The 26,385-nt window shown below is 42.8% G+C and overlaps 1 protein-coding gene across 1 annotated transcript; it reads right to left on the bottom strand.

Moving 5' to 3' along the window:
- Nucleotides 1–7,745: 7,745 nt before the first annotated feature.
- LOC109897383 (cytochrome b-c1 complex subunit 1, mitochondrial) lies at nucleotides 7,746–24,936 on the bottom strand. The gene is made up of 12 exons (XM_020491892.2): nucleotides 24,736–24,936; nucleotides 11,548–11,688; nucleotides 11,300–11,386; nucleotides 11,033–11,162; nucleotides 10,537–10,735; nucleotides 10,291–10,370; nucleotides 10,037–10,152; nucleotides 9,609–9,913; nucleotides 9,394–9,479; nucleotides 9,204–9,292; nucleotides 8,525–8,600; nucleotides 7,746–8,348 (listed from the first exon to the last, which is right to left on the bottom strand). Exons 1-12 carry the CDS (start codon nucleotides 24,796–24,798, stop codon nucleotides 8,284–8,286), a joined length of 1,437 nt encoding a protein of 478 aa, XP_020347481.1. The 5' UTR covers nucleotides 24,799–24,936; the 3' UTR covers nucleotides 7,746–8,283.
- Nucleotides 24,937–26,385: the final 1,449 nt, after the last annotated feature.

Here is a 26,385-nt window from a genome sequence, read left to right as displayed (position 1 = left end):
GTACATAAGCTAGCCCCTAGTCTCTGTACCTACAGAAAGGGACAGCCTGAAATAGAGACGACATTAACCTAATTCTAACACCCAGAAAGAATATCTTGAGTTCCACCAGCAGACCTAGTCATAGATCAGCGGTTCCCCACCTGAATGTAGTCAATTTTATCAGTGACTAAAACAGATTAAAGGTGTTTTATTATTATTATTAATATAAACTATAGTATTTGCATTGTAAAAAGGAAGGTAAAATTGCTTACACCGTTAATACTAATACTCCCAACTGTTATTGTTTGAAGAGACAAATTCTTCAAAATAAAACATTTCTAAAATAAATGATGGAGCACCTGTCGAACTCCGGTTGACCACAGATTGAAAACCACGGTCGCAGATAAGAGCATACTTTATGTCGCCCTCATAAGGATGTGAGATTATGTCACAATGTCCATATCATCCAGGAGCAGATTTGTGTGTCCTTACACAGCTCGGGGTTTGACAATGATGCTTTAAATGGGCTTTATTCATGGATATGCCAAACAAGATAACCCCAATGAGCTGTTTGCCTGCAATTTGTCCACAACTCATCAGTAATGAATTAATTTCTCTGACTAACCATCCAGACATGTTCTGTTCCTGGAGATGACTGATTTGAAGAACATGCTCACAGATTACATGCTGATATTTTTTTCTTTCGTGCATGGAATGGTTAGGTTGCGTTAAGGGTTCATTAAGTCACATTCTGTTAAAGGTCCCCAAAGCACACACGTCCCTGGGTCGCTCCTATTTTCAGTTTGCTGCAGCTAGCGACTGGAATGAGACTCAATCATGGACACTGTTACTGATAGTTGTGGCTGCTTTGTGTGATGTATTGTTGTCTCTACCTTCTTGCCCTTTGTGCTGTTGTCTGTGCCCAATAATGTTTGACCATGTTTTGTGCTGCTACCATGCTATGTTGTCATGTGTTGCTGCCTTGCTAAGTTGTTGTCTTAGGTCTCTCGTTACATAGTGTTGTGTTGTCTTTCTTGTTGTGATGTGTGTTTTGTCCTATATTTATATGGTATTTATTTTTCCTTTTTTCACACCAATTTCGTGGTATCCATTGGTAGTAGTTACAGTCTTGTCTCATCGCTGCAACTCCCGTACGGACTTGGGAGAGGCGAAGGTCGAGAGCCATGTGTCCTCTGAAACACAACCCAACCAAGCCACACTGCTTCTTGATACAATGCCCATCCAACCCGGAAGCCAGCCGCACCAATGTGTTGGAGGAAACACCGTACACCTGGCGATGGTGTCAGCGTGCACTGCGCCCGACCCGCCACTGGAGTCGCTAGTACGCGATGAGACAAGGATATCCCTGCCGGCCAAACCCTCTCTAACCCGGAGGACGCTGGGCCATTTGTGCACCGCCCCATGGGCCTCCTGGTCACGGCCGGCTGCGACAGAGCCTGTACTCGAAACCAGAATCTCTAGTGGCACAGCTAACACTGCAATGCAGTGCCTTAGACCACTGCGCAACTCGGGAGACCCCTATTTTTCATTTTTAATCCCAGGCCCCTGTACCCGCAGGAGGCCTTTTGCCTTTTGGTAGGCCGTCATTGTAAATAAGAATTTGTTCTTAACTGACTTGCCTAGTTAAATAAAGGTTCAATTAAATTAAATTAAAATAAATAGGGTTCAGGTTTGGTTTAGCCATACAGCCAGTCATGTCTGGACAGTGAGAACAGTAGATTTACTGTCTCAGGAGCAGGTAAATCATGGTCCAATAATGTTGACCTTACCTAGTGGTATGTACAGTATAAGGAAAAAGGGGATAAGGGAGATACAGTTAGGGAGGGGGAGTTGAAGCACACAAAGGGAGAGGAGATGAGGTTAAGAGAGCGTGTTTGTGCATCTGCATTTCAGTTTCCTCTTTTGTTTCGCCAGTAGCAATTGTGTAAAAAAACTATTTATACTGCATCGGGGGACATATCAAGGGATGTCGACATAGCCAACAATGGTCCTCTGTAAAGAAGTGTTGTACAACAGAAACATCTCCGGTCCTGACATGTCTCCATCCATCTGATCCTGCCCAAGCTGATGGTATTTGGGTGTTAAGTATACAGTGCATTTGGAAAATATTCAGACCCCTTAGCTTTTTCCACGTTGTTACATTACAGCCTTATTCTAAAATGGATTAAATAATATTTTTTCCTCATCAATCTACACACAATACCCCATAATGACATTTATAGAAATCATTTTATTGAATCCATTTTAGAATAAGCCTGTAATGTAACAAAATGTAGAAAAAGTGAAGGGATAATTTCTGAATCATTTCCAAATGCACTGTATATCAGTGGAGGTCGGTGCTGTTTAAAACCTGTTTGGGATAGGGGGCAGTATTTTCACGTTCGGATGAAAAGCGTGCCCAGAGTAAACTGCCTGCTACTCAGGCCCAGAAGCTAATATATGCATATTATTAGTAGATTTGGATAGAAAACACTCTGTAGTTTCTAAACCTGTTTGAATGATGTCTGTGAGTATAACAGAATTCACATGGCAGGCGAAAACCTGAGAAAAATCCAACCAGGAAGTGGGAAATCTGAGGTTTGTAGTTTTTCAAGTAATTTCCTTTCGAGTATATAGCGCAAATGGGGTCATTTTGCACTTCCTAAGGCTTCAACTAGATGTCAACAGTCTTTAGAACCTTGCTTCAGGCTTCTACTGTGAAGGGGGAGCGAATAAGAGCTGTTTGAATCAGGTGTCTGGCAGAATGCCTTGAGTTAATTCACGCGCGTGGCCGTGAGAGCGAGCTACGTTCCTTTTCATTTCTAAAGACAAAGGAATTGTCCGGTTGAAATATTATTCAAGATGCTATGATAAAAACATCCTAAAGATTGATTCTATACATCGTTTGACATGTTTCTACGAACTGTAATAGAACTGTTTTGACTTTTCGTCTGGACTTTCGTCTGGACTTGGTGAACCAAATGCGCTAACAAAAAGGAGGTATTTGGACATAAAGATGAAATCTATCGAACAAAACAAACATTTATTGTAGAACTGGGATTCCTGGAAGTGTATTCTGATGAATATCATCAAAGGTAAGTGAATATTTATTATGCTATTTCTGACTTTTACTGACTCCACAACATGGCGGGTATCTGTATGGCTTGTTTTTGTGGTTTAGCGCTGTACTCAGATTACTGCATGGTGTGCTTTTTCTGTAAAGCTTTTTGAAATCTGACACAGCGGTTGCATTAAGTAGAACTATATCAGTAATTCTATGCATAACACTTGTATCTTTTATCAAAGTTTATGATGAGTACTTCTGTAAATTGACGTGGATCTCTGCAAATTCGCCAGATGTTTTCTAGGCACAACATTACTGAACATAACGCGCCAATGTAAACTGAGATTTTTGGATGTAAATATGAACTTTATCGAACAAATCATACATGTATTGTGTAACATGAAGTCCTATGAGTACCATCTGATGAAGATCATCAAAGGTTAGTGATTAATTTTCTCTCTATTTCTGCTTTATGTGACTCCTCTCTTTGGCTGGAAAATGGCTGTATGTTTTTCTGTGACTAGGTGCTGACCTAACATAATCGTATGGTGTGCTTTCACTGTAAAGCCTTTTTGTAATCGGAAACGATGGCTAGATTAACAATAAGTTAAGCTTTAATTTGGTGTATTGTACTTGTGAATGTGTGAAAGTTAAATATTAAAAATATATATCTTTGAATTTTGCGCTCTGCCATTTCAGCGGATGTTGTCGAGGGGTTCCGCTAGCCTTAAGAAGTTCTTAAGATGAGAGAGGATATCTTTTGTTTATGAACATGGCCTTATTTCTATTATTTAACTTTAATACAGTATATTGGATGACTGTCATTCATATTCCATTCATCCAGCTCAATGTAACATCAATAGATTTAGGCTATTACATGACATTAAAAATGTTCCTATACCCATCATGAGGTTGCTACTGTACAACCTAGCCTACAAATGAAAGTTTACAATGTAGGTGCACAGGTTGAGAGAAATGTGAATAGTCAAGGTGACATACACTGACACATTCAATACCGCCTTGCACACTCTTGCCTGCATCTTGCTGATTTAGGGTGTAATCATTCGTCCAACAGTTTGAAACAAGAGTTTCTATTGGACAAATTCAGGTATGTTTATTCCCGTTTTGTTCCGTTTGCTTCTGTTTAAGAAACGTTTTTCAACAGAATCGGCAAAATTATATATATATATATATATATATATATATATATATATATATTTTATTCTACAATGTAGAAAATAGTAAACATTTAGAAAATTCTTGAATGAGTAAGTGTGTCCAAACTTTTGACTGGCACTGTATATATATATGTATACATTTTATTATCTATCTCTCGCTTCTCCTTAATTTTTTTGCCTCTAGACCAACTGTAGGTGCTGTTATGTGGAAACGTCTAGGTACAACAACTGCTCAGCAGCGAAGTTGTAGGCCACACAAGTTCAATGAACTGGACCACCAGTTGTATGAAGCGCATACCACGTAATAATCGTCTGTCCTATGTTGCAACACTCACTGCCGAGTTCCAAACTGCCTCTGGAAGCAATATCAGCACAATAATTGTTCGTCGGGAGCTTCATGAAATAGTTTTTCATGGCAGAGCAGCCGCACAGAAGCCTAAGATCACCATGCAAAATGCTAAGCATTGGCTGGAATGGTGTAAAGCTCGCCTCCATTGGATTCTGGAGCAGTAAAAACTCTGGAGTGATGAATCACGCTTCACCATCTGGCAGTCCAACGGACAAATCTGGGTTTAGCGGATGCCAGGAGAATGTTGCCTGTCCTAATTCATAGTGCTAACTGTAAAGTTTGGTGGAGGAGGAGTAATGGTCTGGGGCTTTTTTTCATGGTTCGGGCTAGGCCCCTTAGTTCCAGTGAAGGGAAATCTTAATGCTACAGCATACAATGACATTCTAGACGATTCTGTGCTAACACCTTTGGGATGAATTTCAACATCAACTGCAAGCCATGCCTAATCACCCAACATCAGTGCCTGATCTCACTAATGTTCTTGTGGCTGAATGGAAGCAAGTCCCTGCAGTAATGTTCCAACCTCTAGTGGAAAGCCTTCCCAGAAGAGTGGAGGATGTTATAGCAGCAAAGAGAGGGACCAACTTCATATGCCCATGATTTTGGAATGAGATGTTCAACGAGCAGGTGTCCACATACAAAATGCATAATATAATAACTGAAATCACATTTACATAAGTATTCAGAACATTTACTCAGTAGTTTGTTGAAGAACATTTTTGCAGCGATTACAGCCTTGAGTCTTCTTGGGTATAACGCTACAAGCTTGGCACACCTGTATTTGGGGAGTTTCTCCCATTCTTTTCTGCAGATCCTCTCAAGCTCTGGCAGTTTGGATGGGGAGCGTCACTGCACAGCTATTTTCAGGTCTCTCCAGAGATGTTAGATAGGGTTCAAGTCCAGGCTCTGGCTGGGGCACTCTGACATTCAGAGACTCGTCCCGAAGCTACTCCTGCGGTGTCAGGTTTCCTCCAGATGTGACGCTTGGCATTCAGGCCAAAGAAGTCAATCTTGGTTTCATAAGACCAGAGCAGCTTGTTTCTCATGGTCTGAGAGCCCTTTAGGTGCCTTTTGGTAATCTCCAAACGGGAGGAGTGGCTTCCGTCTAGCCACTCTACCATAAAGGCCTGATTGGTGGAGTGCTGCAGAGGTGGTTGTCCTTCTGGTAGATTGTCCCATCTCCGGAGCTCTGTGACCATCAGGTTCTTGGTAAATGTAATACATTCTAGAATAAGGCTGTAACGTAACAAAATGTGAAAAAGGCAAAGGGTCTGAATACTTTCCAAAGGCACAGTATGGAGGTAGTTTTGTACCTACCCCCCCAAAAAAAGAGGTAAAATGTGTGTAAATATATAAACTCAGCAAAACAAAAATCCCTTTATTAGGACCCGGTCTTTCAAAGATAATTTGTAAAAATCCAAATAACTTCACAGATCTTCATTGGGTTTAAACACTGTTCCCCATGCTTGTCCAATGAACCATAAACAATTAATGAACATCCACCTGTGAAACGGTCGTTAAGACACTAACAGCTTACAGACGGTAGGCATTTAAGGTCACAGTTATGAAAACTTAGGACACTAAAGAGGCCTTTCTACTGACTCTGAAAAACACCAAAAGAAAGATGCCCAGGGTCCCTGCTCATCTGCATGAACGTGCCTTAGGAATGCTGCAAGGAGGCATGAGGACTGCAGATGTGGCCAGGGCAATAAATTGCAATGTCCGTCCTGTGAGACGCCTAAGACTGGGATACAGGGAGACAGGATGGACAGCTGATCGTACTCGCAGTGGCAGACCACATGTAACAACACTTGCACAGAATCGGTACATCCGAACATCACACCTGCGGGACAGGTACAGGATGACAACTGCCCGAGTTACACCAGGAACGCACAATCCCTCCATCAGTGCTCAGACTGTCCGCAATAAGCTGAGAGAGGCTGGACTGAGGGCTTGTAAGCCTGTTGTAAGGCAGGTCCTCACCAGACATCACCGGCAACAACATTGCCAATGGGCACAAACCCACCATCTCTGGACCAGACAGGACTGGCAAAAAGTGCTCTTCACTGACGAGTCGCGGTTTTGTCTCACCAGGGATGATGGTCGGATTTGCGTTTATCGCTGAAGGAATGAGCGTTACGCCGAGATCTGTACTATGGAGTGGGATCAATTTTGAAGTGGAGGGTCCGTCATGGTCTGGGGCGGTGTGTCACAGCATCATCGGACTGAGCTTGTCATTGCAGGCAATCTCAACGCTCCCCCTCATGTGGTACCCTTCCTGCAGGCTCATCCTGACATGACCCTCCAGCATGACAATGCCACCAGCCATACTGCTCATTCTGTGTGTGATTTCCTACAAGACAGGAATGTCAGTGTTCTGCCACGGCCAGCGAAGTACTCGGATCTCACTCCCATTGAGCACGTCTGGGACCTGTTGGATCGGAGGGTGAGGGCTAGGGCCATTCCCCCCAGAAATGTCCGGGAACTTGCAGGTTCCTTGGTGGAAGAGTGGGGTAATATCTCACAGCAAGAACTGGCAAATCTGGTGCAGTCCACGAGGAGATGTTCTGCCGTACTTAATGCAGCTGGTGGCCACACCAGATAGTTACTTTTAACCCCTCCCCCTTTGTTCAGGGACACATTATTCAATTTCTGTTAGTCACATGTCTGTGGAACTTGTTCAGTTTATGTCTGTTGTTGAATCTTATGTTCATACAAATATTTACATGTTAAGTTCGCTGAAAATAAATGCAGTTGAGAGGACATTTTTATTTTTGCTGAGTTAATATTTCCTGAGCTTTCTTATCTTTCTTTCACTTAAACCTTAATCAAAAAATAAAATGGTATTTTCATGTTATTCAATGCGTTTGAGGGATTTGGTTCAAAAGGCCAATTTCAATATTGTATCTGATGTTTCATATATTTTTTACACCAAAAGGGGTTGTAAAATGTAAAATCAAATAGCTAAATGATGCATGGTTTGACAATCTGAAAGCAATTCTGTCAGTTTATAATCCCTTCCCCCCCCTTTTTAAATGTAATGTTCCAAAGTGGCGCATTGGTGGCTTGTAGGCCTGGAGATGCTAAACATGTTTGTCAATTACAAAACAAGGATATAACATATTAAGTCTTACTAATCTAATTCTGTGTGTGGGACAATACCTCAAAAACAAAGTGTTTTACAATGTTTTATTTCAATTTGTCGGAATGAGAGCTTCTGTTATGTACAATAGGACAGAAACAAAATACTACATCAATTCATAAATACTTCTGCTCTACATTAACTGGTTGTACAGTGCCCTGATTTTACTGTATATGTATGTATCACTGAATGTCTTCAGGTGTTCCCCTCTTCCCCAGAACAGTACCAGGTGCATGAAAAGGCTCAGCGACATTAACAAAAATCTTCTGTTTTACAATCTTTCTCGATAAGTAATTATTGATAATTACAGGGAAACAGAACACTCAGAACTTATTCACCCCCTCAACAGTGGTTCTCTCCCTCATAACCAACTAAAACTAACATAGCAGGAATAGAGCGGTGAGAGCGAGAGATGGAGGGGGAACTTTGATGGAGCCGATACAGATCTGTGCTGATGAGCTGAGGCAGTCCTCAGTTCCTCAATCTTGCAGTGAGGGGAGAAGTAAGGGAGTGGAGGAGAGTGAAAGGAAGAGTAGACATTGGACACGCAGAGAGCAACACTATTGGGTTCTTAGAAGCGGAGCCAGTACATGGCACTGCGAATTCTGTTGTAGTCAGGCAGCTGCTCAACGGGGCCTGTGGAACAGAGAGAAAGACAGTAAGACGAGATGAGAGAAGGATTGAGGAATCAGAACATTATCAAGCTAGGTAGCCACTAGCTGGACTTTCAGACTATATGCTATCTTTATCCTGGACAAGAGGACTAAGGTGCAAAGGCTGCTTGGAAGGAATACTGATGTATGGTAACTTACCAACAGCAGACACAGCGGGACACTTGTCATAGATATATTTGGAGCAGACGTCACGCACCATCCTGGGCGTCACAGCCTGAGGGAGAGAGGTGGTGAGAAATGTGGGGTGAATGCAGTAAGGGGTGGGGGGGAGAACAACGAGTGAGATCAGAGAGAGACAGAAAAAGCACCCTCTAGATCAGTGGTATTCAAAGTCGGGTCTGGGGGAACTGTCTGTAATAAAGCCCTTTTTGGGGGGAAAACATATTCTTATTGGCTGTGTCTGGCTCTCCAGTGGGTGGGCCTATGCCCTCCCACGGCTGCGTCCCTGTCCAGTCATGTGAAATCCATAGATTAGGGCCAAACTGTTTTTCTTTGATTGATTGATTTCCTTCTATGAATTGTAACTCAGTAAAATCTTTGAAATTGTTGCATGTTGCGTTTATATTTTTGTTCAGAATCTGTTTTAATATAAAAATTAACCGTACAGACAATATACTAACGTTGAGAAAGATGATTATAAAAATAGCATTTTACTGAATATAAGTATTTATTTGTGAAAACACTTTTTTAAGAGATGAAAATGTAATGAATTAAAGGTTAATTGTTGTTAATTGGGGGGGTTGAATACCTCTGCTCTAGGTGGTAGAGGAGGGTGTAACAGCTGTATGTGTGGTGCATGGAAGGCGGTTGTACTCACATCGATGCGGGCGTCCCACTCAGCCAGGGGGATACGGCGGCCGTAGTTCAGGACGTGCCTGCCAATGTCATCACATATCGGTGTCGTTCCTACACAAGAGCAGTACGGCAGTGTTAGTGTTGAACAGGGAGGGGTATTTGTGTGTGTGTTTAAGTGTCTGACAGGCCACATGAGGAGATAGAGCTCTTACCGTCGAGCTGTCCCACCAAGCTGGCCTTGAGGGCGTTCTTGGCTCTGGCAACATCACTCTCTGTCACTGTGGTGCACAAGTTCATCCTTCAGGGAAAGAGAAAGAAAACGAGGGAGGTCAATACTATCAAATGAAATATGTAAAATGACACAGGCTGAGGATAAGTGTTGGACCAGGAGTGTATCAAGTGTATGTATTGGAAATTGGAAACTAACCATGCGTTCTGTGACCAGTGCATCATGTCATCGATGTGGTGTTTGTCGGTGACAAAGTAGATGCCAAGCAGACCAGTATCGCTATAAGATGAGTGGAAGGCCTGAAAGCTGTGGCACAGACTCTCCTCTGAGGCCAGACGAGCAAGGCGGCTGCTCAGGTGCTTTCCACCACCAAAAGTGATGTCATAGCTGCCAATGATGGAGTTGGCCACCATGAGAGGCACAATGTCTGGGCTGGTGGCACTGGCACCCTCCACTGCGATAGCAATATGTGCAAGGGGGATATCATCATCACGCATGCGGATCTACAGAAGTCGAGAGGAGACGACAACAGGGTTAACCATATTAACATTCCAAATAAAAAGAAAAGTTCTGATGTTCAAACATCTGTCAATTAGGACACACACTGAAACAGGGGCGCTCCTCACCTCGCTGCCAGAGAAGCGGCAGGGGGACAGAACAGGCACGGCATCATCCTCGTACTCAAAGGAAACTCCGCTAAAGTGCTGTTTGGCCAACCCAACCAGTTCCTCATGAGTCACACCTACACAGGAGACAGGTAGTGAGCCATTACAAACAGACAACAATTACACTCACATAAAATACAAAAAACATTCAGGGCCAGTTGGTATTGGCATGTAATACCTCTATATACAGCCTTAACATGCCAGTGCTAATGTACCTCCAGCAGCTGCCAGCACCATGCGGGGGGCCTTGTAGTGGCTCCTGATGAAATCTACCAGATCCTGTCGACTCAAAGTCCTGAAGGGAAGAGACAGACCTTTACTGCTCAACTAACTGGGAGTGCTGTGAAATGTAACAGGATTCTATAACATGTATGAGTTTCCCTGGTGTTTTGGTTTAGCCTAGCTTGCTCTGACCCAATAGGATTCCCTGGTAGGATCTGTGTGTGTGTGTGTGTGTGTACCTGGCGTTTTGGGATGGTCCCAGCACACTGTGTCCCAGGGGGGTACCCTGAAAAGCTGTGGCGTGCAGCAGGTCCAAACAGACGTCCTGTAGACTGCCCTCTACCTCCTCCAGCTCTCTCAGCACCACATTCCTCTGCTGCTCAATGTCAGCCTCGCTCAGGGCATTGCTCTGCACTACCTCTGACAACAGCTCCACCGCTGGAGAGCGTGAGAGGGGCACTTCAGTATACATAGCAATTGACAAGAACTACTGGAGACCATGGGAATGGAAGTTCAACAAAGGCATGAGAAACTAATTCACCAAAAGGAAACAGGAGCTTTACAACTAGATACATAAACACTCACTCAACCTCTGTGGAATTAGAAGGGCTTATTAGACCCCAACCCATTGTACACACACTTGAATTGTCATATCACCTTATAAACAGTCTCCATGCCTTATTCCTGCCTCATTGAAGTGTCTGCTATGCTGGGTAGGTGGTTTGGTTGGCTCACCTTTGGGCAGATCTTTGGCCAGGGTCTTCATGTAGTAGGCAGTGTGCTCCCGGGAAGTGTATGCACTCAGGTGAGCACCCATGGACTCCACCTGCTGCTCCAGGGCCATCTGGGTGTGCTTTTTTGTCCCCTGGGGAAAATAAACATGGGGAAAAAGGGGGGTGGAAGAGAAACCATGTTGGGCCAGTCTGGTGCAGTAGTAAAGTAAGTGTGAAGTCCTTTATGAGACTGAAGGTAGGTTGCATAGATGTCAGGGCTGTTGTGTACCTTGAAAGCCATGTGCTCCAGGAAGAACCCAGCTCCATTGTTCTTCTCAGTCTCATAGCGACTTCCACAGCCGATCCACAGCCCAACCTGAGAGACAGAGGTGGAACTTAGCAAGATACCATGACGCACCAAACAAAGTCAGGTTCATCTGAAATGTGACTAAGTGAAAGTCTGCACTAGGCAATTTTTCCCAAATCCATCAAGATGACTGCTTGGATTGTATGATCAATGACACAGCAGGTCCTTACAGTGCATGTGCTGTGTCCGGTCTCCTCCGATGCGATCCTCAGGCCATTGTCCAGGGCAGTGAGACGGGTCTCAGGAGCTCCCAGAAGGCTCTGGGCGTAGGTCACCGTAGCCTGACCACGCCGCAGAGACAGCAGGATGGGCTGGAGAGAGAGGGAGAGGATAGTTAGCCTACAACACTGTGACAACACTTGCACAGAATCGGTACATCCGAACATCACACCTGCGGGAAAGGTACAGGATGACAACTGCCCGAGTTACACCAGGAACGCACAATCCCTCCATCAGTGTTCAGACTGTCCGCAATAGGCTGAGAGAGGCTGAACTGAGGGCTTGTAAGCCGCCTGTTGTAAGGCAGGTCCTCACCAGACATCACCGGCAACAATGGGCACAAACCCACCGTCGCTGGACCAGACAGGACTGGCAAAAAGTGCTCTTCACTGATGAGTAGCGGTTGTGTCTCACCAGGGGTGATGGTCGGATTCGCGTTTATCGTCGAAGGAATGAGCGTTACACCAAGGCCTGTACTCTGGAGGGGGGTCGATTTGGAGTTGGAGGGTCCGTCATGGTCTGGGGCGGTGTATCACAGCATCATCGGACTGAGCTTGTCGTCATTGCAGGCAATCTCAACGCTGTGTGTTACAGGGAAGACATCCTCCTCCCTCATGTGGTACCATTCCTGCAGGCTCAACCTGACATGACCTTCCAGCATGACAATTAGAGGTCGACCGATTATGATTTTTCACCTCCGATACGATTATTGGAGGACCGAAAAAAGCCGATACTGATTAATCGGACGGTTTTTAAAAATGTATTAGTAATAATGACAATTACAACAATACTGAATGAACACTTATTTTAATTTAATATAATACATCAATAAATATCAATTTAGTCTCAAATAAATAATGAAACATTCAACGTTCAATTTGGTTTAAATAATGCAAAAACAAAAACAAAGTGTTTTTCTTACATGTGCCATGTAAAAAAGCTAACGTTCAAGTTCCTTGCTCAGAACATATGAAAGTTGGTGGTTCCTTTTAACATGAGACTTCAATATTCCAAGGTAAGAGGTTTGAGGTTGTAGTTAATATGGTATTTATAGGACTATTTCTCTCTATACCATTTGTATTTCATATACCTTTGACTATTGGATGTTCTTGTAGGCACTTTAGTATTGCCAGTGTAACAGTATAGCTTCCGTCCCTCTCCTCGCCTCTACCTGGGCTCGAACCAGGAACACATCGACAACAGCCACACTCGAAGCAGAGCTACCCATCGCTCCACAAAAGCCGCGGCCCTTGCAGAGCAAGGGGAATAACTACTCCAAGTCTCAGAGCGAGTGACGTTTGAAACTCTATTAGCGCGCACCCCGCTAACTAGCTAGCCATTTCACATCGGTTACACCAGCCATTAGGCTTGACGCCATAAACAGCGCTGTGCTTGCGAAGAGCTGCTGGCAAAACGCATGAAAGTGCTGTTTGAATGAATGCTTACGAGCCTGCTACTGCCTACCATCGCTCAGTCAGACTGCTCTATCAAATCATAGACTTGATTATAACATAACACACAGAAATACGAGCCTTTGGTCATTAATATGGTTGAATCCAGAAACTATCATTTCGAAAACAAAATGTTTATTATTTCAGTATAATACGGAACCGCTCTGTATTTTACGGGTGGCATAATTACATAAAATTCTGGCAAATTAGATCACAATGAGCCAGGCTGCCCAAACGGTTGCATATACCCTGACTCTGCGTGCAATGAACGCAAGAGAAATTACACAATTTCACCTGGTTAATATTGCCTGCTAACCTGGATTTCTCTTAGTTAAATATGCAGGTTTAATAATATATACTTCTGTGTATTGTCCAACGATTGTGCTTTTTTCGCAAAAGCGCTTTTGTTAAATCATCCCCCAGCGTTGCATCGATTATATGCAACGCAGGACACGCTAGATAAACTAGTAATATCATCAACCATATCATCAACCATGTGTAGTTATAACTAGTGATTGATTATTTTTTACAAGATAAGTTTAATGCTAGCTAGCAACTTACCTTGGCTTCTACTGCATTCGAGTAACAGGCAGGCTCCTTGTGGAGTGCAATGAGAGGCAGGTGGTTAGAGCGCTGGACTAGTTAACTGTAAGGTTGCAAGCTGACAAGGTGAAAATCTGTCATTCTGCCCCTGAACAAGGCAGTTAACCCACCGTTCCTAGGCCATCATTGAAAATAAGAATGTGTTCTTAAGTTTGCTGAAAATAACCATAGTTGACAGTGAGAGGACGTTTCTTTTTTTCTGAGTTTGGTTGATTTTGTTGTGTTGATAGTTCTGGTGTTAGGATATGTATGAAATTGACAAAATAATCTGTAGTAATGGAACGAAGAGACATTTAGCAAAATATTATGCATTTTAGCCATTTATGATCGCCTCAATGTCATTGTTAGGAGCTAGTATTTCACTGCATCCACTATATCATCTGTTAAACTGTGTACGTGGAAGCGAAAGAAAAGCCCACCTGTTTAGGCGAGGTGCTGGCTAGCAGAGTAAAATACTTGGAAAAGAAAAGGGAGAGCCGCACACTAGGAGCTCAGATACAATAATTGAATAACCTCATAACCAACGTTTCGACAGACAAGCTGTCTTCATCTGGGTATAATGACAAACACTGCGGGTCACTAGTTTATATACTGTCAAAGGACACACACAGGTGTCTAATCATGGCCAGGTGTGGCCTGATATCATTGGTTAATTCTCAGATATAAACAGAACACAGAAAAAACCTGAATGGATAGCATTTCATCATAGATACAATTTGGCTACATAGGTCTACAAACATCCTGAGTGGTGCAGCAGTCCAAGGCACTGCGTCGCAGAGCTAGAGGTGTCACTAATGACCGGGGTTCGAACCCAGGCTGTATCACAACCAGCCATGTTCGGGAGTCCCATAGGGCAATGCACAATTGGGCCAGCATCGTCCGGGTTAGGCCGTCATTGTAAATAAGAATTTGTTCTTAACTTCTTTGGGGCTGGGGGGGCAGTATTGAGTAGCTTGGATAAAAAGGTGCCCAGGGTAAATTGCCTGCAACTCAGGCCAAAAAGCAAGAATATGCATATAATTCATATATTTGGATAGAAAACACAAGTTTCTAAAACTGTTTGAATGATGTCTGTGAGTATAACAGAACTCATATGGCAGGCAAAGACCTGAGAAAAAAATCCACCAGGAAGTGGGAAATCTGAGGTTTGTAGTTTTTCAAGTCATTGCCTATCGAATATATAGAGTGCCTGTGGGGTCATATTGAACTTCCTACGGCTTCCACTAGATGTCAACAGTCTTTAGAACCTTGTTTGAGGCTTCTACTGTTAAGTGGGGGCGAATGAGAGCTGATTCAACCAGAGGTCTGCCAGAGTGGCATGAGCGCAGACATGACAACGACCTGCTTTCCATTGCATTTCTGATCATTCTCCGGTTGGAACATTCTTGAAGATTTATGTTAAAATTGGTTAAAAACATCCTATACATTGTTGACATGTTTCTACGGACTGTAACATAACTTTTTCACTTTGTCTGGACCTAATGCTCGCTCCTCATGAATTTGGATTACTGGGCTAAACGCGCAAACAAAAAGGAGGTATTTGGACAAAAATTGACTTTATCGAACAAAACAAACATTTATTGTGGAACTGGGATTCCTGGGAGTGCATTCTGATGAAGATCAAAGGTAAGTGAATATTTAAAATGCTATTTCTGACTTCTGTTGACTCCACCACATGGCGGATATCTGTATGGCTTGTTTTTGTGTCTGAGCTCTGTACTCAGATTATTGCATGGTGTGCTTTTTCCACAAAGTTTTTTTGAAATGTGGCACAGCGGTTGCATTAAGAAGAAGTGGATCTATGCATAACACTTGTATCTTTTAGCAATGTTCATTATGAGTATTTCTGTAAATTGCGGATGTTTTGGAACTACTGAACATAACGCACCAATGTAAACTGAGATTTTTGGATATAAATATGAACTTTATCAAACAAAACATACATGTATTATGTAACATGAAGTCCTATGAGTGTCATCTGATGAAGATCAAAGGTTAGTGATGAATTCTCTCTCTTTCTGCTTTTTGTGATTCCTCTCTTTGGCTGGAAAAATGGCTGTGTTTTTCTGTGACTAGATGCTGACCTAACAATCGTTTGGTGTGCTTTCGTCGTAAAGCCTTCTTGACATCGGACCCTGTGGTTGGATTTACAACAAGTTTATCTTTAAAATGGTGTAAAATACTTGTATGTTTGAGGAATTTTAATTATGGGATTTCTGTTGTTTTGAATTTGGCGCCCTGCAATTTCACTGGCTGTTGTCGAGGTGGTAAAATAACAATAGCGAGACTATATACAGAGGGTATCGGTACATAGTCAATGTGCGGGGGCACCGGTTAGTCGAGATAATATGTACATGTAGGTAGAGTGTCCAAGTACATCACTGGGGCCTAGCTTCCTCCCATCCATCTTACCCATTTGATAAGATGTTCAGCAGTCTTATGGCTTGGTGGTAGAAGCTGTTTAGAAGCCTCTTGGACCTAGACTTGGCGTTCCGGTACCGCTTGCCGTGCGGTAGCAGAGAGAACAGTCTATGACTAGGGTGGCTTGAGTCTTTGACCATTTTTAGGGCCTTCCTCTGACACCGCCTGGTGTAGAGGTCCTGGATGGGAGGAAGCTAGGCCCCAGTGATGTACTTGGACACTGTGCCAACCCGTCCGACGAGCTTCACTACTCTGGACGGTACCGACTTAAAATGTAATTATTTCACCTCCATGGCCTATTTATTGCCTTACCTCCCTACTCTTCTACATTTGCACACACTGTACATATATTTCTCTATTGTGTTATTGACTGTACGTTTGTTTATGTGTAACTCTGTTGTTTTGTCGCACTGCTTGCGTTATCTTGGCCAGGTCACAGTTGTAAATGAGAACTTGTTCTCAACTGGCCTACCTGGTTAATTAAAGGTGAAATAAAATAACATTTAAAAACTGGGCCGTACGCACTATCCTCTGTAGTCCGAGCAGTTGCCATACCAGACAGTGCTGCAACCCGTCATGATGCTCTCAACGGTAAAGCTGTTGACTTTGAGGATCTGAGGACCCATAAATCTTTTCAGTCTCCTGAGGGGGAAGAGGTTTTGTCGTGCCATCTTCACGACTATCTTGGTGTGCTTGGACCATGTTAGTTTGTTGGTGATGTGGACATCAAGGAACTTGAAGCTCTCAACCTGCTCCACTACAGCCCCGTCGATGAGAATGGGGGCGTACTTGGTCCTTTTCCTGTAGTCCACAATCATCTTTGTCTTGATCACATTGAGGGAGAGATTGTTCTCCTGGCACCACACAGCCAGGTGTCTGACCTCCTCCCTATAGGCTGGCTCGTTGTCGGTGATCAGGCCTACCACCGTTGTGTCATTGGCATTGGCCGTGCCATCATGAGTGATCAGGGAGTACAGGAGGAGACTGAGCACGCACCCCTGAAGGGCCCCTGTGTTGAGGATCAGCACGTTGAATGTGTTGTTACCTACCCTTACCACCTGGGGGCGGCCCGTTAGGAAGTCCAGGATCCAGCTGCAGAGGGAGGTGTTTAGGCCCCGGGTCCTAAGCTTATTGATGAGCTTTGAGGGCACTATGGTGTTGAACACTGAGCTGTAGTCAATGAATAGCATTCTCACATAGGTGTTCCTTTTGTCCGGACGGGAATGAGCAGTGTGGAGTGCAATAGAGATTAGAAGTCGACCGATTAATTGGAATGGCCAATTAATTAACTTGACATCAGCCCTTTCATAACAATCGGAAATCGGTATTTATGGACACCCATTTGGCCGATTATTTTTATTTTTTTACACCTTTATTTAACTAGGCAAGTCAGTTAAGAACACATTCTTATTTTCAATGACGGCCTAGGAACGGTGGGTTAACTGCCTTGTTCAGGGGCAGAATGACAGATTTTTACTTTGTCAGCTCGGGGGATTCAATCTTGCAACCTTACAGTTAACTAGTCCAATGCTCTATCCACCTGATTACATTGCACTCCACGAGGAGCCTGCCTGTTACGCGAAAGCAGTAGAAGCCAAGGTAAGTTGCTAGCTAGCATTAAACTTATCTTATAAAAAACAATCAATCATAATCATGAGTTAACTACACATGGTTGATGATATTACTAGTTTATCTAGCGTGTCCTGTGTTGCATATAATCGATGCAGTGCGTATCGTTGCTCCAGTGTGTACCTAACTATAAACATCAATGCCTTTCTTAAAATCAATACACAGAAGTATGTATTTTTAAGCCTGCATATTTAGCTAAAAGGAAATTCAGGTTAGCAGGCAATATTAACCAGGTGAAATCGTGTCACTTCTCTTGCGTTCATTGCACGCAGTCAGTGCATATGCAACAGCATATGCAACGTAATTATTGAATGTTGTGCAATGTAACAGGAATATTTAGACTTATGGATGCCACACGTTAGATAAAATACATAACGGTTCCGTATTTCACTGAAAGAATAAACGTCTTGTTTTCGAAATGACAGTTTCCGGATTCAACCATATTACTGACCTAAGGCTCTTATTTCTGTGTGTTATTATGTTATAACTAAGTCTATGATAAGATAGAGCAGTCTGACTGAGCGATGGTAGGCAGCAGCAGGCTCATAAGCATTCATTCAAACAGCACTTTTGTGCGTTTTGCCAGCAGCTCTGCTGTTTATGACTTCAATCCTATCAACTCCCGAGATTAGGCTGGTGTAACAGATGTGAAATGGCTAGCTAGTTAGCGGGGTGCACGCTAATAGGGTTTCAAAAGTCACTCACTCTGAGACTTGGAGTGGTTGTTACCCTTGCTCTGCATGGGTAACGCTGCTTCGAGGGTGGCTGTTGTCATTGTGTTCCTGGTTCGAGCCCAGGTAGGAGCGAGGAGAGGGACGGAAGCTATACTGTTACACTGGCAATACTAAAGTGCCTACAAGAACTTCCAAAAGTCAAAGGTTAATGAAATACAAATGGTAGAGAGAGAAATAGTCCTATAATTCCTATAATAACTACAACCTAAAACTTCTTACTTGGGAATATTGAAGACTCCTGTTAAAAGGAACCACCAGCGTTCAAATGTTCTGAGCAAGGAACTGAAACGTTAGCTTTCTTACATGGCACATATTGCACTTTTACTTTCTTCTCCAAAACTTTATTTTTGCATTATTTAAAACAAATTGAACATGTTTCATTATTTATTTGAGGCTAAAATGATTTTATTTATGTATTATAGTATGTTAAAATAAGTGTTTGAGTTTATTTTATTTTTACAGGGACAGTGCACATTAATCAACGTTTCAGTAAAAGTGCAAGTTTTTGCCAGCCGGCTAATTTTCAACCGCAGTCCCTGGGCAGGTTATTAAAAACAATTACAATATAGACAATAGCAACATAGGACAAGCAAGACATAGCATACAGACAGAGCAACATTGGACAAGCAAGACGTAGCATACAGATATAGAACAAAAAGCAGCAAGACAAAATTCATAAAAGCAACAAAGTGTTTCCACACCTCACAAGCTACAGACAAAATGGAAAGCGGCAAGACACAGCTAGGGACCATGTTCACAAATCTGATTGACCTTTAGCCAGGTCTTCAAGCATTTTGTGAAAGTGTGAAATGTGGTGCAGTTTTGTGTCTGATGGCAGTGTATTCCAGACATGGGAAGCTCTCACAGAGAAAACGGATTTACTAAAGGTGCTTTTCCTTAAGGAAACTATACAGTCACCTCTCATGGCAGACCTTGTGAATCTTCTGCCATATGTTTGGGTTTTCTGTTTAACAAAAATACTGAGTGGAGGGGGAGCCAGGCCATTTAGGATCTTGAATACAAGACATGCGTCGGTGTATTGCACAAGATTGTCCCAACTCAGGAGCTCATGCTTTCTGAGGATGTAACAGTGATGATGGCTATTGGGATTCCTATCAAGCACTTTGAGAGCCTGTTTATAGACAGACTGAATAGGTCTTAATGTTGTACAGCAAGCCTGGGCCCAACTAGTCAAGCAGTATGTTAAGTGGGAGAGTATCATAGATTTGAGGTACAGTTTTGCTACCTCTGTAGTCAAACAATTTCGTATAAATCGGAAATTAGCTAGGTTGAATTTGGTTATTTGAATTACCCTTTTCACGTGCTTTTTAAAAGAGAGGTTGGAATCAAGTATGATGCCAAGGTACTTAAAATCAGATACCACCTGGAGCTTCTCCCCTGACACATAGACATCCAGCTCAGTAGCATCTGTTGCCCACTTTGTGAAGAACATGCAAACAGTTTTTTTCACATTGAGATGCAAACACGAGTCACTGAGCCACTTTGTAACCTGGACCATTACAGTAGTGAGTTCTTGTGCAACTTGTTGTTTGCTCTTTGCATGCACATATATCGCTGTTGCATACATTTGAACTTCAGACCCAGTTCAGACAGAAGGCAGGTCATTAATGTACAGGCTGAACAGGAGGGGCCCCAGTATTGACCCTTGGGGCACACCCATATCATAGCTAAGAGTGGGCGACAGCTCATTGCTCACTCTGACACACTGAGTTCTGCCTTCAAGGTAGGATTTCATCCATCTCAAGGCATCAGGGGAAAAGTTGAACTTGGACAATTTTGTGATGAGAATCTCATGGTTAACAGTATCAAAAGCCATCCTTAGGTCCAGAAACACAGCCCCAACAACGCCCTCTTTGTCCATCTTGGACTTCACATTTTCCAGAAGAAAGCAGTTGGCCGTTTCTGTGGAGTGTTTCGCTCTGAAGCCAAACTGCATGGAGTGTAATGTGAAGGGGCTATTGTTGAGGTGGGCAATCAGTTGTTCTGCTACACACTTTTCAACAACCTTTGACACCACAGGTAGTATACTAATGGGCCTGTAGTTACACCCCGAGACCAATAGATGTGTTGGTGACCTTAGTAATTGGGCCAATGAGTGACTCTGTAGTTTTAAGAAAGGTAGAGTCCAGCCCAAACACATCTTTGGCTTTAGAGTTCTTTAGTGAGCTAATCACCTTGTTCACCTTTGACTCAGAAACCTCCCTTAGGTTTTGCATCATCTACTAGCACTGAGCCCAAGAAACCAGTGGAGGGGTTGTGTCAGTACCCTGACAGAGTCAATAAAGTAGGAATTGAAGGCTATTGCTATTTCGACTGCATCCTGAGTTAGATTGTTTTTCACCATGATTTCTAGTCTTTTTGCAGTGTTACTATGGTCTTTCCCTGTTAACTTTTTTAGATTCTCCCAGATCAGCTTAGAATTTCCCTTTGCTTCACCAATTATGTTAATAAAAAAGTTTGCCTTGGCCTGTCTGATTTCTTTCATCACCTTATTTCTCAACATGGTAAACCTACGTCTGTCATGCTCTAATTTGGATCTTATGGCTATTTTTAGAGTATAATCTCGTTCTTTCATCAATTTCCAGATTTCTCCATTTAGCCAAGGAAGAGTGCTCTTTTGGCCAGGTTTGGATTTTCTTTTCTTTAGGAAACCCTTTATTGTAGTCTGGATTGTGGATAGAAAAACTTGACTATCAGCTTCCAAGTCTGTATAGGACAAGAGATCGTTCCAGTTAATTCCCTTAATTGCATTTTCAAAATAGCTTAATTCATTCAGTATTGTTGTAATTGTCATTATTAAAAATAAATTGGACGATTAATCGGTATCGGCGTTGAAAAACCATAATCGGTCGACCTCTAATAGAGATTGCATTGTCTGTGGATCTGTTAGGGCGATAAGCAAATTGGAGTGGGTCTAGGATTTCTAGGATAATGGTGTTGTGAGCCATGACCAACCTTTCAAAGCACATCATGGCTACATATGCGAGTGCTACGGGTCGGTAGTTATTTAAGCAGGTTACCATAGTGTTCTTGGGAACAGGGACTATGAAGGTCTACTTGAATGATGTTGGTATTACAGACAGGGAGAGGTTGAAAATGTCAGTGAAGTCACTTGCCAGTTGGTCAGCGCATGCATATAAGGAGTTTTGCTCGTCTGTTAGGCTCGTGTCACATGCAGGGATATAAACTGGTGAGGGCCCAAAAAGGTGACACTTTTTTTTGTGTGCACTGAAACATGCAAATAAATCCCTGCTAGGGGGAAATGCAGGTTAACGAATTAAACAAAGAATATGATCTACATGATCAGTCTCTATATAAAATAAAAAGCGGTTAATAATGTGAACCTAACTCACAGCTAAAAAAAATGTAAAGAAAGCAAACCAATGTTATTTGTTGCCTAGACTTTACTGCAAATGACAAGTCTTGAGAAAAAAAACAATACACTAATATTGCAGTTAGCCATGACAGCCTTTATAATATAACGCTTGTGACCACACACAAATATTGCACTTGGGGAAATATTCTTCTTACGGATCATTGGACGCTACCGTCCCACCTGGCCAACATCTGGTGAAATTGCAGAGCGCCAAAGTCAAATTACAGAAATCGTAATATTAAACATTCATGAAACTTTTATATTCCCATTTCCAGCCATTGTAATAAGAGGTGAGCTGAAGAAAAAAAAACATTCCCTGATGTTTTGTCCTCGGGTTTTCACCTGCCATATCAGTTCTGTTATACTCACAGACATTATTTTTAACAGTTGGAAACTTTTGAGTGTTTTCTATCCAATACTACCAATTATATGCCTGAGTAACAGGCAGTTTACTTTGGGCACTTCATTCATCCAAACTTCTGAATACTGCCCCCTAACCCAAAGAAGTTAAAGTAGAAATAGAATAAAACAAACAGGCATTCTATTTTTTGCTCTATTATAGTGGCTACTATAGACAACGATCAAGTACACAAGGCTGCATGTGTGCAAAAATAACACTCACCGAGTAAAATATATAAATCCCCCCCTCACACACATTACTGTCAAGTTCAACACAACAAAAATCATGTATTTCGACTACACATTATTACATTGTACACTTTCTGCCCATAGACATGTACAAGCAATGTGCCAGCAAAAGTGAGAAAGATAGAAAGTGTGTGGTGTTCCTTTCACCTCTATAGGCATCCAGTTTAAGCTTGGCCCATCTCCAGCTACACTTGATCCCTGAATTCACTTGTTTAACACCTCATTTTAATCTTAATTCTCTCATTCTGAAAAATAACCACATACTATAGAGGGAAAACATGAGTTAACATAGTGGTTAGTTCGTTAGCTAGTTATCATTTAACACAGATTTCCAGGGTCCAGTAAGCAACTAACGTGTTATATTTTGCGAAACGGTGCTGTGTCGAAAAACTCCCCCTGTCAGAATACTAACCGTTCTAATTTCCTTAATTTTGTGGCTAGAGTCAAATACGTTCTGTGGCACACATCAGAGACAAATACTTTCTATATAACAAACTTCACGCTAGGAAACCAAAATTAATCATTAATGTATGTGTGTAGATGTATGTATAGACTAATACAAATCAGTATCAGGTACGGGCGTTGCAGGGGGGTTCGCACAGGGCGCCAGACAAAAATGCTTTCTGCTACTAAGTTCAGTGAAATGTAGGCTAAACTGATAACGGAGTGAAGAGCAGACATCTCAACCTTCATGCAAGTCGCAGCAATGAAGGCGGCGAATGTGGGGATAATTCTGACAGGGGGAGATTTAGAGTCGTATAATAGCGAATTGGTTAGGTTACTAATGTTAGCTCACCTGGTGTTGTAACGTTTGATAGCTAATGTTTGCTGTCTGACTATTAAGCAAGCTAATTTTCACACCATAAACTAAATTATTTGATCAGATAAGTTGGCTAATGTTGCTCAGCATTTCTCTGGCTGGCCACGGATAATTCGATCTAGCTAACAAGACAGTTAACAATGCTAATACTTTCTCCCTCCCCTCAAACTTTCCGAATGCCAGTAGTTTTTCGGTTACAGCTCATGAAGTACGCTTCATCACCTTCTCACCCCCGTCTCCGTTGTCAGGCTTCTCACCTAACGTTACCTCTTCGTTATCGTTCAGGGGACGCGCTGCTGTAACTGGCAAGTTGCCTTTCCAGAGCGCGCGCTGAGGCTGTAACTAGTACATCGGTTGTCTCTTCTCTCTTCAGTCGCGTGCTGCACTGCATTCTGTTTTGTAAACGATTGGCTGAGCCTTGGATACAGCAGCCAGCACTGCTCCAAACGCGTGTCACTTGTTTGTTTACAGCCAGTAGTGATCCAATCACCCCGCCTCTCCCAAACTTTTTTCATCGGATCTACACGAATCACGCGAAATTTGACTAGTTTGCATCCCTGTACTGGGAGAGGATCAGGGAGATGATCAAGATATTCAATAATAGAGTTCATACTGCTGGTGTCCTTTACAAAACTGTGTATGTGACCAATAAACTTTGATTTGATATCATGACCAAGAAAAGGAGAGACAGTGGTTGTGGGGTGATCTGCTGACTGTTGATCCCACACAACAACAGTGACAGCCACCAATTCACACATACCACCAGTCGACCTTAGCTAGCTAATAAGTTGGAGGTAAGGAGGGGCTATTTTTATCTTTACTGAGGGTCCATCAACAACACTTCACCAGCTAGCCAAGCAGCCCAACACCACAGTTTGAAGTCAAACGACTCAAAGGAAACACACTTTCAAGTTAACTGAGGTCACACAATTAACGACTAACTATGTAGCGAGTTCAATTTAACATAGCTACGCATCCAGTTGGACAAGACAGAGGTAGGTAGCTAACCAGTTACCTAGCTAGCTAACGTTAACGTTAGGGCAAATAGAACGCGGAAGTATGGTCAAAATGACCTTGTTAGTTTTAAAAAGCGAATAAGGCAACGCAGATAGAGGTTGACTAAAGTGTTAAACATGGATGTCAAAATGCCCACTCATGTCACGGTTTTTTACAGTGAGACATTGCGCCTTTGCTGACAGTGAGTTGACCTTGCGCTAACTCCAAGCTAATGCTAACCGCCTAGCCATCACTGTGCTCTGGTTACATAACGTTACCAGTGTTAGCTACATACCAATAAGATAGCTAGCACTACTAGCTAACGAACTACAGAGGCCTGCTTCTCGATAAAAGTTGAAGGAAAGGAAATGCAGATCCCAAACAACAACCTAATTATTCTTACAGACCCCTGAAATACCAATATGTTGCTGAATACTTACGCTACGGGATTTGGCGAGGGCTCGACCCACAGAGCTCCCGACTCGGCACATGGACGCTGCCATCTTTTCCTGTCGAATACAGAAAACTCAGCTGCGCGCACGTTCCCTAACGTGGATGCCCAAGACGTACATAAAAATGTGACGTCAGCGCATGCCACCCTTCACTCATGCAGCAATACCAACAAGTTCAGCCTGGTCTCATAGACGTAACATAGTAAAATCAGGACACTCAAATTAGTATGGTGTGTTATGTTTGGTATATTACACAAGACAGATGGTTACTTAAGGCAAGTGTGAAAGTAGGGCGTTTGGTCGCGGTACAAAAACGAACATCTAGCAAGCCAAAGGTTGCTAGTCATCATGGACAACTTTAGCATTTTAACTACTTTGCAACAGCTTAGCATTAGCTAACCCTTTACCTAACCCTATCCTTAACCTAACTCCTAACCTGAAAAGAGGAGCGACCCAGGGATGTGTGTGCTTTGGGGACCTCTTGAAGCTAGGGGGCACTATTTTTATTTTTGGAAAAATAACATTCCCAAAGTAAACTGCCTATTTCTCAGGACCAGATGCTAGAATATGCATATAATTGACAGCTTAGGATAGAAAACACTCTGAAGTTTCCAAAACTGTAAAAAATATTGTCTGTGAGTATAACAGAACTGATACTGCAGGCGAAATCCTGAGAAAAATCCAATCAGGAAGTGACTCTTATTTTGAAACCCCTGTCGTTCTATGCATCCCTATTGCCCATTGAAAGGGATATCAACCAGATTCCTTTTTCTGTGGCTTCCCTAAGGTGTCTACAGCCTTTAGACGTAGTTTCGGGCCTTTATTTTGAAGAATGAGCGTAAACGTCCACATTGCGTAAGTGGTCAGTTGTTGGCTCTGTGTGATTTTTGCGCTAAACAGAGAGGTAGCCATTTTTCCTCCCGGTCCTGGTGAAAACCCAACTGTCCTGGTTGATATACACTGCTCAAAAAAATAAAGGGAACACTTAAACAACACAATGTAACTCCAAGTCAATCACACTTCTGTGAAATCAAACTGTTCACTTAGGAAGCAACACTGATTGACAATACATTTCACATGCTGTTGTGCAAATGGAATATACAACAGGTGGAAATTATAGGCAATTAGCAAGACACCCCCAATAAAGGAGTGGTTCTGCAGGTGGTGACCACAGACCACTTCTCAGTTCCTATACTTCCTGGCTGATGTTTTGGTCACTTTTGAATGCTGGCGGTGCTTTCACTCTAGTGGTAGCATGAGATGGAGTATACAACCCACACAAGTGGCTCAGGTAGTGCAGCTCATGCAGGATGGAACATCAATGCGAGCTGTGGCAAGAAGGTTTGCTGTGTCTGTCAGCGTAGTGTCCAGAGCATGGAGGCGCTACCAGGAAACAGGCCAGTACATCAGGAGATGTGGAGGAGGCCGTAGGAGGGCAACAACCCAGCAGCAGGACCGCTACCTCCGCCTTTGTGCAAGGAGGAGCAGGAGGAGCACTGCCAGAGCCCTGCAAAATGACCTCTAGCAGGCCACAAATGTGTCTGCTCAAACGGTCAGAAACAGACTCCATGAGGGTGGTATGAGGGCCCGACGTCCACAGGTGGGGGTTTTGCTTACTGCCCAACACCGTGCAGGATG

The sequence above is a fragment of the Oncorhynchus kisutch genome, linkage group LG1, assembly GCF_002021735.2.
Source record: "Oncorhynchus kisutch isolate 150728-3 linkage group LG1, Okis_V2, whole genome shotgun sequence".
NCBI lineage: Eukaryota > Metazoa > Chordata > Actinopteri > Salmoniformes > Salmonidae > Oncorhynchus > Oncorhynchus kisutch.
The sequence above is the reverse complement of the archived record's forward strand: the minus strand, read 5'-3'. Positions and strand labels throughout refer to the sequence as shown.

Excerpts from the sequence above, each read along its gene's own strand:
- LOC109897383 (XM_020491892.2), bottom strand. The coding sequence starts at position 24,798 with ATGGCAGCGTCCATGTGCCGAGTCGGGAGCTCTGTGGGTCGAGCCCTC. Across the intron at positions 11,387-11,547 it reads CCGGACACAGCACATGCACT|GTTGGGCTGTGGATCGGCTG; the intron begins GTAAGGACCTGC and ends TCTGTCTCTCAG. Across the intron at positions 9,293-9,393 it reads CTTGGTGGGACAGCTCGACG|GAACGACACCGATATGTGAT; the intron begins GTAAGAGCTCTA and ends GCTCTTGTGTAG.